Below are 11,472 nucleotides of genomic sequence, written 5' to 3'. Positions count from 1 at the left end.
TCCTCTTCCATCTCTGACATTACCTTCAGCATTCTTTATCTATGCCCTGAAAACGCGATGCTCCACTGACTCCTGACTATAATCACGGGGCTTCCCCTTGGGGACCTGACCGAGGACTGATGCCAGCGGGGCCGATCTACGAGGAAAGAATGTCCCCGAATAGCCTTCAAAAATATCTTCCAAAAATATATTTTTTAAAAAGGTAATTACGAATATTAGTAATAATAATGATACACCCAGGCCTATATACGCACACACTATCACACGTGCTCTCTGCTGAAATTAAATCACACACTTCAACACATACTCGCCAACACACTCACACATACGCGCGACCTGGGCTAACCAATGCACTAATCGCCTGCCCCGGGCATAGGAGGAGCTTGGTGCTTAAGTAGGCTGCCAATCAGTCCGTCAGCTCCACATCCACAAAGCTCCCGCGGCCAGACGCTCGCATCACTCCGCTCTCGAGGTGCCAAACTGCGGCTCTGACATTAGCTACTCCGTGGCGGCGGAGAGGAGGAGACGCTTGGCAGTTTCTGAAATAAAGGGGGTATCTTTAGGTTTAGACAGCAACCCCCCCACCCTCCCTCCTCCTCCCCTTTTTTTCTATCTGAGGATTCCTACTTTCTTTTTCTTTTTTTTTTTCTTGCTGTATTCCTCTTTTGACTTTTGTGGAGCTCTGTACCGCACGGACTTTTTTTTTCCCCTCTCCCCCGGACATGTCTTTTCCTCAGCTGGGGTTCCCCCAGTTCCTCAGTGCCTCACATGAGGTGTACGGGAGCGAGCGGCCGGCCTCGGCCGCCCGGGACGGAGGCACGGAGGGCGCAGTGAGCTCCTCCGCTACGGCCGCGGCTGTCGGCTCTATGCTGGGGATGTACGGAAGCCCGTGGGCGGCTCCAAACTACAGTGCCTTTCTGCCGTACAGCGGAGCGGCGGACCTCGCCCTCATATCCCAGATGGTAAGAGCTGCTACTCTAGACGCTCAGGTGTTGTAAGACAGGTCCATGCGCAGACCGTGTGTTTTTTTTCCCTTTCTGCGCATTTGAACATGTAGAACGTAAACTTTTCACACAAAAAAAACACTAACAAAAAAAAAAAAAAAAAAAGAGAAAAAACGTCGTTTCTGCAAAACTCCGGTATTGTAAGTTACGTTTATTTTCTTCTTAGGTCCCGTTATTTGTTTGCACGCTGAGTAATTTTAAAATCTTCTGATTTTTTAACTAATACGTGTCAATTTTGATACTTCTTTTCATAACACTGCTAAAATATTGGAAATTTATCTGACATTGTTGTACGTTAAAAAAATTTATTCTACAAAAAAAAAGATTTTTTTTCATTTCAAAAACATACCTGTGCATATTTAAAAAAATCTATAGTGTATATAAAAGTAGTTTAGAGTAAAACTATTATTTTGTTTTTAATTTGAAAGGAAGTAAAATTATATCAGAAACAACAACAATTATTTCTGGAGTTAATTTTGGAGGGGCAGTATTTAATACACTGGTTAAAATAACTGTTGCAGTTTAGCCAATAAATTTAACCAACATTTTGCAAACATCATTTCTGGGGGGAAAAAGAGGGTAAATTCAGTAAACTATTATAAATCGAATTGTTCAAGTATATAAGTTACACTCTAAAAAATGTTTTGAGATCATTTCTGCTCATCCAGTTTATCCTCCAATGTTGTAAAACAAAAATCCATTATTGGTTTTTAACTGTGACTGAAGAATTGACTGGAACAATAATAAAACTTTAAATCTATTCTAACCAACCTTTCCACTGATACGTGTCATTTACCGGCAGGACATTCAACTTGCTCGGAAGTTTGACTTTAGCATTAGCTCTAGTGCTAAACTATTTAAAGCTCGATACAAATTAAAATTCTGACAAAACCTCAAGTCTTATGATAATTCTTATTATTTAGCAAGGTAATTTATTCACAATAAAACCAATATAAGCATATCAGTCTGACTCTTAACTTTTGGGTCTAACAAACTACAAATATACAATTATAATCGAAATTGTAAAAAAAAATGTAACATCAAGTATAAAATATGACTAATATTTAATCCGTTCCAAAAAAAGAAAAAAAAATCCCGTTTTACAGTGTAGACGTCATTCAACAAGTTGCCTTCCTCTCCCCGGTGCTATTCCCAGGGCTCCCAGTACGAGCTGAAGGACGGCCCGGGCTCCCACCCAGCGGCCTCGCTGCCCGTCCACCCCGCTCAGGGCTTCTACCCGTACGGCCAGTACCCGTACGGGGACCCGTCCCGGGCCAAGACGGCCACCAGGGAGACCACCAGCACCCTGAAGGCCTGGCTGCAGGAGCACCAGAAGAACCCGTACCCCACCAAGGGGGAGAAGATCATGCTGGCCATCATCACCAGGATGACGCTCACACAGGTTGGCAGAGGCAGCGACTTCTGCTGCACAATAATGTTTTTTTGCATTAAGGTGAAACAGGATACGATTTAGCAAAATCTTTTTTTTTTTTTTTTTAATAAAATATGCGTTATATAAGAGTTTTTTATTCATTATTGTAGAAATTACGAGATAATTAAAACGGCTGCAGTGTTTTAAAAAGAGAGAGAGGAAAAAAAGTTTGCAGTTGATTTCTGCTCTCTACTTTTTTTTTGTTTTGTAAAAACAAATAAAATGCAACTCTTAAAGAACCGTGAGCGCGTTATCATATATTTAAGAATATTTTAAAATGTTTTTTCTCCTCTCCCAGGTCTCCACGTGGTTCGCGAACGCTCGCAGGCGTCTGAAAAAGGAGAACAAGGTGACCTGGGGCCGCAGCGCCGAGGACCGGGACGGCCGCATCTTCAGCAGCGACAACGAGGACGAGCACGGCAAGACCGGCAGCGACGACGAGGAGGAAGAAGAGGAGATCGATTTGGAAACTGTCGACATCGAGAGGCCGGAGGAGCAGCGAGCTGGGGAGCCCGGCTCCGGGAAGGGACAGGGGGAAGCGGGCCTCTCCGTCAGGGAGCAGGCCTCCACGGAGAGCGGGAGGACGCTGTCGGCGGAGGCCGGGGACAAGCTCGCGGCGGAGCGTTCGCCGAGCATACCGGAGTGCCAGAGAGCGCCGCAGAGCAAACCGAAAATCTGGTCTTTGGCGGAGACCGCCACGGCCCCCGACAGCGGCTCGCACAAAACTACTCCCCCCGCGGCCTTCGCGCAACAGGCGGCTTTGGCTTCCGCCGGCCACCCGGCCTTGCTGCCGGGTCACGGAATATACACTTGCCAGATCGGCAAGCTGCACAACTGGGCCAACGCGGCTCTGATTAACGCCAACTCTATTCTGAACATGCGGTCGCTGCTGGGCGGCGCGCCGCCCGGACACCTGCCGCTACATGGAGCGGTGCCGGCGCCCGCCGCCGCGGCGGCCGGTGCGGGGACGTCGGACTCGGAGGATGACAGCGACGTGGAGTCATCGGGAAGCTTCAGTCCAAAAAGAGATGGTAGCCATGTTATTTCCATTAATCATTATCTGTCGGTGACTTTTTAACAGCACGTGGCCACCTTCCTAAAACAATTAAGTAACTTCACTTTTGGAAAAAATAAATAAATTATATTTCGGCCATTATTTTGTGACGACATTCAATTTCAATGTTATTTACATAGCGTCACTTCACAACAAATGTCTAAACTCATACTACATAAAAATAACGTTTCTTTCATAATTTAAATTCAATCATATGTACGTTCCTTTGATCCTAGTTACAGAACAGCACAGGAAGCTCAATTACTTACAATTACTTATTAAAAGCAGTTTAAAAAGTTTCTGTCCAAACAGATTGCATGGAGTATTCACTGAACACGAAAAAAAAAAAATAATTCTGAGGTCATCCAGAAGCAAGAAAATACACCAAAATTAGTCATGCCATAATAACATTGCTATAAATATGTATAAACAGTAAATATTTAAGCATATATTAGTTCTGGATAAGATCTGATTTTATTTCTGTTTTATTTTTTGCAGATGAGGACAGCGAGCGCCGACCTGATTCCCTGAAGTCTCCCTTTCAGCTCATCACTGACAGGTGATCATTCCTGACGCGTTATTATTGTGACACCATCAGCTCTAATTCTGTAAGGCTCCTGCTAAATGAAGCTCAGAGCAGAGGTAAACAGCGTCACATGCGAGCGGGCAGCAGGCGCATAAATCATGTGATTTAGCACTTAAACGCCTCACCAGGCAGCAGAGCAAGATATCAGCCCTCCTGCTTCTGCTCCTGCTCTGTCAGCAGCTTTATCACCACCTAATGTCATTTAAATAATGTGCCACTATTTATTCAAACGCCCCCCCCCAAACAGCCTCCCCCTCCTTCTCTACCCCTCTGCGAATGAGGCTAATGTGTGAGATAGCAACATCAGCAATGAAGTGGAGTGAGACACAAACCCGTTTAATTTTAATAAGCAGAGGCCGATATTAAAACTACGCGTGCGTGAATGACACTTTTTGCTCCTTTTTTATTATTATTTTTAATAACTCGTCTGTTTTTGGTTCCCTCTCCTCAGACCTCACCACGGAACGACGCCACAGCGAGTTCTGACGACGACGTTATGAGAAGACGAAGCAAAAAACTTTCTATAAGAAAAAAGAGAGGGGGGGGGAGCAGAAAAAAAGAATCATTTTATTTAATGGAGAACAATTAAATGAAGGCTATTTTTCTGAAAGCTTGACCAGTTATAGTATTAGCGTCCACATGCAAAAGAGATGTCAGAGATTTGCTTGTTTTTGTTTTGTTTTTTTCTCCTTTTATGTGTTTTTTCTATTTGTTTCTTCTGCTCTTCTGTTGTGAATGGAAAAAAACCTTTTAAATTTGTAAATACACATTATGAATTTGTCTTTAAAGAGTATATTTTTTTGGGACCTAAATAAATGTCAGTATAAGCGTTTATTATTGAAAACCTCTCCACTTTTTTTATTAGTGTTTTTAGAAGAAATCTAACGTGTAAAACTAACACGGTTACAAAAACATTCGAACCAAAAATGTATAAGAACTTCATTTTTTTTTCCTTTAAAACAGAAAAAAAACATATGTTTGTTCTGGTCCTAAAATAAGATAAGATATTGTTTATCACAGTTATAATAATGCCATCTATTTAACTAACTTAACTTTTGTTCTGTAAATTGACTTAAACATACAGAACAAACACCTGTTAGATTCAGTCGCCATGGTAGCACTTAATGCTGTCTTCTTCTGCTGCTTATGGAGTGACATACCTACAACCAGCTGATATTAGCTGGTTAGTTATTGAGGTAGAACCAGGCTGGTTAAATGACATGCCAATTGGACCCAGCCAACATTTACATTAAGAGGCCCATATGGGTAGAAAATGGTTTGACCCCTATGGTTTGACCCCTATGGTTACCAAGTGTGTTTATGTTTAAAGTTTTTTCTCATTACCCTAATAAGGCCCAGACAGGAACTATCGGGTACCAAACTGAGTTTGGGATACTTATGAGGTTTGTTTTGACGTCCATCTTGTGCCCAGTCCACTTAGTGCCCATCCAGTCATAAAAATGTCCATATGGGGCCCATAGACTCATACTGTCAACTATAGTTTTAAACCAGTGGGAGATTAATACGAGACATATTTGATATAGGAACTTTCTTTCAGCCAGCTGACAAGATGGGGGCGTTTAGGACGATGTTAGTCTATCCTCCACTCAAAGCTGTTTGGGTATATCTCTTAAAACATAAACACTGTCGGTTGCAATAGTAGAATATTTTCATATAAGAATCCCAAATAACCTATGGTTCGTAAATTGTTGCCTCCTTTTGGCTGATTGGCTGCAGTATACTGCAGTCAATCAGGGGTAGTACTGTTTGAAGGCCAGTAAAAAACTACAAGAACAGGTAAATGTGGTTTACCTTGAGAGTTCTAGTAGTTTGCTCTTGACTCGGGTTCAGAGCAGAACTCCTGTAACGTGTTGCCTGATTTGTCAGAGATTTTAAATGTGCAGGAACATCTAGGGAGACCTATGATGACTTCCCAGGTATTCTGCGCTTTACTTTTACTGAAGTACAAAATGTTTTGGCTGCAAAGAGCTTTGTTCTTGTTCTCACCACGTCCAGGGGGTGAACAAATTTCTCAGTTTTTTGGTGAAGTTTGTGCAGAACCGTTATCGCGTGCTCTATCACGTTCTCTGGCATCTCATGACAGAAACTTTAAACCATAGCAAAGATTAGACTGAAACAGAAATTGAGCGGTTTTGAAGCTAACCTCTTGAACTTTGCAGTATGTCAGCTAGTTTTAAAGTGGAGAAATGGTCGATGCGTCTTTAAACATCAGGCCATGACTGTTTGCGTTTTCCACAACTTGAAATATTTTGAAAGAGACAAAATTTGTCTTTTGTTAGTGAGGGAGACATTGAGCAGCCATGTATGACTTGGAGGCACTTTGTTCTTGGTGCAGTTTTTGCGTGTGCGGATGTGAAAACAGCCAATGGCACTCGACCAAAACAACCACTTTGAGGTCGCGGTCTCGGTACGGTTCCAACCAGAGTTTGTTTACGGAGTGAATGTGATCCAACAAAGCTACCAGGTTGTATGACGCAAACTTGATCCAAACGTTTCCTGTAGTCAGGTTTGTGTTGCATTGTGGGACGCTACAAGTAGGAAAAGGCTGTGGAACTTTTATGACGGTAACCTGAAGCCATAACCAGAAACACACTAATGATATGATTAAACTCTCTGTTGTTTCCTGCAGAATCTACTTCCTGTATCGACACATCTGAGTTGGGTAATAACTACAGTTACATTTACTTGAGTAACTTTTTTGGGGGAAAAAAATATTTTTATTAATATTTTTTACAACTTTTTATTCTGGATTCTCAGAACTGCATTGATGAGGAACTAATTCCTTTTAACCAAAACTCTACAGTTTTTGTTAAAGATTTATAAGTTTTATACTGAATGAAATTGATTTTGCCTGATTTTGTCATTCACACAAATTATTTTCATTTTGCTTTTAAAATAACGAAATTTCCACATAACTTTACGTCTTGATTCATCTGATGTCATTTTAAAATATTAAATGATCAGTTACTCAGTACTTGAGTACACTTTTTACTAAATACATTTTTAGTCTTACTTGAGTAAATTCTTGAACGACTATGTCTGACATTTACTTGAGTAAAACTACATTGAAATATTGATACTCTTACTTGAGTAAAATTCCTGGAGGTGAGTAACTTCACTGGATGAAGAAAAAGCTCGTTTTGAACCAAAACTTACCGGACACAGACACACATCTGAAGTTTTTGTTAAAGTTTCATAATTTGGAGAAATTGTCCTTTTGCCTGCTATTGTTATTTTTGTAATTGTGCTGTTTTTATGAATTACTTTAATTTTGGCCTTTAAAATACAAACATTTCCACCTAACTTCATATTTTGGTCCGTCTGCTGATGTAATCTCTAAATATTAAATGATCAGTTCCTCAGTACTTGAGTTGACATTTTACCAAATATGATTTTTTTTTTCTTGGACGGCTACTATTTACTTTTACTTGAGTGAAAATACGTTGAAGTATCGCTACTGTTGAGTACAATTCCTGGGTACTCTACCCACCTCTCTATCTGACCAATGAACAGATTGACTTATTATTATTATCTTCAAACTTTAATGTCACAGGAGATAGCTGTTTCAATTTAGGGTTATTTTACATAAACATAATGTTATTATACAAAAAAAAAAAAGATACTATTGACTGTGTCTTCTTCACCATGATCTTCTTTCCTTGGCTCAGCACCTTGGAACTGACTGCAGACTCTGCCGAAATCAGAAATTGAAGATTTGTAGGACCTTGTGAACCTTGGCGCACTGCGCGCTCACAAGGCCGGGCCTCAGTTCTTTAATGTGGGATTATAACCCCCTCGGTGTCTCCGCTGCCGCCTCTGAAATATGGATCAGACGACCAGGAAAAGGCCAGCAGCCGGTATGGGGGCGGCAGCCCCACGAGGGGGAGGGGGCCGGGGTTGGTGTGGCATCCTGTGATGGTCAAAGGCCCGAGGAGAGGAGGCTCAGAGTGAAAGAGGCTGGACGGTGGGGGGTCTCAGGGCTGCTAATGGTGAGTGTTTCTCAAAGCTGTACCCCCCCCTCTCACCACCTCACCCACTCTGTGCTTGGTTTAGAAACATATCAGCGTTTGAGGCTCTTGGGTTCAGCTTTTTTTGTGACAGTTTTATTTCATTGTACTTTTTGTTTATCTAATTCAGTTAGCTTTAATTAGTTTTTGCTAGGTTTTATTAGTAAAATATTTAGTTTGTTTAGTTTTTATTAGTTGTAGGGGTTTTAGTTTTTTCTTACGTCAGTGCAGAATTGAAAAAGGTGAAAGTATTCAATTATTGTTGAACAAAAACTGACTCTTGTGTTTTATTCCAACTAGTCGCCGTTTTGCAGACTAGTGTAAAAGCTGCAAGGATTATAAAGAGTTGTAATCTGCTGATAGCTGATGTAAACTGATAGTGTGGGGAGTTAATTTCACATCAGTTCAAAGGGCTAATAAATAGATTCATAAACACAAAAATAAAAGATATATTTATAATTTCAATATGTTTTAGTTAGTTTTATAAATGCACAATATAGTTCCAGTTAGTTATAGATTTCCCATTAACAGTTTTAAATATTTCAAGTTTTTATTTCTCAATTTCAGTTTTTTGTTATTTCATCAGTTTTACTTAACCATCATAACTTTGTAAGTAACTGATATTAATGCGTTTAGTCAGGTTTATGTTCAGATGAAGACCCGCACAACTTTAACAATGTGTGGATTCATGCCAAAAAACAAACAAACAAAAAAAAAAACAGAATGAAGAATAAAAGGGTTTTACCTGTGGATTAACATCTGGTTCAGCTCTTGCTGATAAGTGCCAGTGGAGTGTTTGTTCTGATGGATCTGGCTGACCTAGGCGAGTGTTGTGTAAATTCAGGAACACGGAAAACATCGAACAGATACAAAGAACCAGAACCACCAGATTTGTGGACCCAGACCGGCGACTCACTGCTAGGTTGGACTCGTAAACGTTATATTAAAAAGTATTTCAAACAGCTGAGTAGTCAATTTATGAGAATATCATACTTTTTAAAATCTATAATTTTTTATCTGAGACAGTCACATTTTAGAAACAACACAAGTGGCAAAGAGACGTTGTCCATCTGGAAAATTGGAAACATTAAATATCATGTAGAAAGAAAAGTTGATACTGACCTTATCTTTGCTCTTATACAATTAGACGAGACAAAACTTCCACAGCTGTGAAAAGTATTCACAGCCCTTATTTTATGTTATTACATTTTGCCACATTACAACTTAAAAAGTATTTTATTTGGACTTTATGTTATGTGTTCTGATTATATTTTTTTTTGCCAAACTCTCTTTGCAGAAATAGCCCCAGCTCAGTCAGATTGGATGGAGTAAACAGCAATCTAATCTTTTCACAGGTTATTAGTTTCCTTGAGGGTTTTACTTTAACTAGGCCATTTTAGCTAATGAAAATGCTCTGATCTAAATAATTTTATTGTGGTGTTTGCTGCATGTTTATGATCATCACTCTGCAAAAAGGTAGAGGCTTTATGCATATTTTGGAATCGATCCAATACCAAGTAAATATAGAACCAGTATCACCAGTACCGATACTGATACCAATACTTTTTTAAAACTTAGCCATTTATGTAGTTTTTTAAAATTATTTTTGGTCAAACGTCAGACAGAATTTGGACGAAGCTTAAATGTGTCAACAAATTACGTTAACATAACATGATTTGTGTCCATTTTTCCTATCTACACAAGGCATTTAAAGAAAGTAAGAGCTGAGGCACTACAGTGAAAAAATAAAATAAAATGTCAAGATGTAATCTGACACTAAAGTATTAATCTGAGCCCCCTAGTTTCGATACAGTAATGATACAGACTTGGTATCAATATTATGTATCAATTCGCCCACCTGAACAGTTGTGTATTTAGGACAATCCATCTTCCAATCAACTCTAACCAGATAAAGAACAGCATTCCCACAGGGGTATCCGAATAAAAGGGGACTGAATGTTGTTTTATCAGTAAAAAAAAAAAATTGAAAATAATGTTTTTTCCCTTTATACTCCGCTTTATCTGATAAAATCCCAACGAAACACACAGAAGTTGAATACTTATAACTCCATCGTTAAATCTATCCATATTTCCACAGTTCATGTGACCAACTGTGAATCCGGCGAGAAAAAAAGGGGAAGGGAGAGATGATGATAATGATGATGATGATGATGATAGAGTTTTCATTGATGTGAGAGCAGCAGCGTGGAAGGACGCCAGACACTTGAGGCCATTTTCACTTCCTCTGCCAGCTCTGACAGACTGCCATCAGCAGCGTTGAGGAAATTATTAGGCACTCTGCACACGCTTCCCTTCGTCTGCACTTCGTCCCAACCAGGCAGCATGGCCGACGTGCCGCTCGCCCAAACAATATGGTATTCTTTCCGAGTTGGAAACCGCGGCGAGCTTAGCATGATAGAGCTGAAAATGACTTCAAACAGCTTCTTCTTCTTTTTTTTTTGATCGGTTTCACAGAGTGCCCAAAATATGTTTTGCTATTAAAAAAAGGACCAAAAAAATTTGCTTTTTCTGGCTAGTGTTGCTATATATGTCTTTTTAAGATATTAAATTTTGCACATTATGTTGGAGCTTCGTCGCCTAAACAGCCGAAAAACTTGATCAAACGTAGACTGGCATACAATTTAAAACAGAGGGAAGAAAGATCATCACAAAGATTTATTTGTTGAGAAAGATTAAGAAAAATTTAGAAATAATAAGCTCAAATATTCATACACTACGTCTTTGCAAGCAATGACCCAATTTTTTTTTTGCCATCAACAAACTTTGAATATTTAAATAATCCTCTTATCAGAAAGAAATGAATTTATTTAAATAATCCCTAGTAGACATGAAGAATATTGAGCTATTGAGTCACAGAAACAAGAAGGATGTTTGAATGAGTCAAAGTGATGCATTCAAAACTAAGAACACTGCAACAGTAAGGCATGGTGGTGGCAGTGTGATGTTGCAGGGCCATCAATACAAAGTGGTTGGAATATTTAAGGAGAACTTCCTTCAGATTGTTTACCTTCCCTTTAAATCAGCTGTCAAATCATTTAACTTGGACAGTGGTTGATCATTTTCCAGGACAACTACCGTATTTTCCACACTATAAGGCGCACCTAAAAACCTTCAATTTCCTCAAAAGCCGACAGTGCGCCTTATAATCCGGTGCACCTTATATATGGACCAATATTGAGCCACAACAGGTCTAGCAACGGACTTTACCACAGGGGCCGTGTTTCATTGGCTAATGCCCATTTTACGTCACAGCGCAGCTATCACGTGCGTGACTGTCTCACAAACACAAGCTACAGTAGTAAACACATGCTAATGTACATTGTGGACTAGCAGACCGGCAGAAAGTT

General features: G+C 39.9%; 1 protein-coding gene across 1 annotated transcript; it reads left to right on the top strand.

Annotated features, from left to right (window-relative positions):
• Positions 1-256: 256 nt before the first annotated feature.
• irx1b (iroquois homeobox 1b) lies at positions 257-4,910 on the top strand. The gene is made up of 5 exons (XM_008421426.2): positions 257-962; positions 2,161-2,406; positions 2,735-3,467; positions 3,989-4,049; positions 4,528-4,910. The coding sequence occupies exons 1-5, from the start codon at positions 723-725 to the stop codon at positions 4,574-4,576; spliced, it is 1,329 nt and encodes a 442-aa protein (XP_008419648.1). The 5' UTR covers positions 257-722; the 3' UTR covers positions 4,577-4,910.
• Positions 4,911-11,472: the final 6,562 nt, after the last annotated feature.

Source organism: Poecilia reticulata, linkage group LG11, assembly GCF_000633615.1.
Source record: "Poecilia reticulata strain Guanapo linkage group LG11, Guppy_female_1.0+MT, whole genome shotgun sequence".
Classification (NCBI taxonomy): Eukaryota; Metazoa; Chordata; class Actinopteri; order Cyprinodontiformes; family Poeciliidae; genus Poecilia; species Poecilia reticulata.
The sequence above is the reverse complement of the archived record's forward strand: the minus strand, read 5'-3'. Positions and strand labels throughout refer to the sequence as shown.

Coding starts and splice junctions, on each gene's coding strand:
- irx1b (XM_008421426.2), top strand. CDS start 723: ATGTCTTTTCCTCAGCTGGGGTTCCCCCAGTTCCTCAGTGCCTCACAT. Junction 963..2,160: donor TCGCCCTCATATCCCAGATG/GTAAGAGCTGCT, acceptor TGCTATTCCCAG/GGCTCCCAGTACGAGCTGAA. Junction 4,050..4,527: donor TTTCAGCTCATCACTGACAG/GTGATCATTCCT, acceptor CCCTCTCCTCAG/ACCTCACCACGGAACGACGC.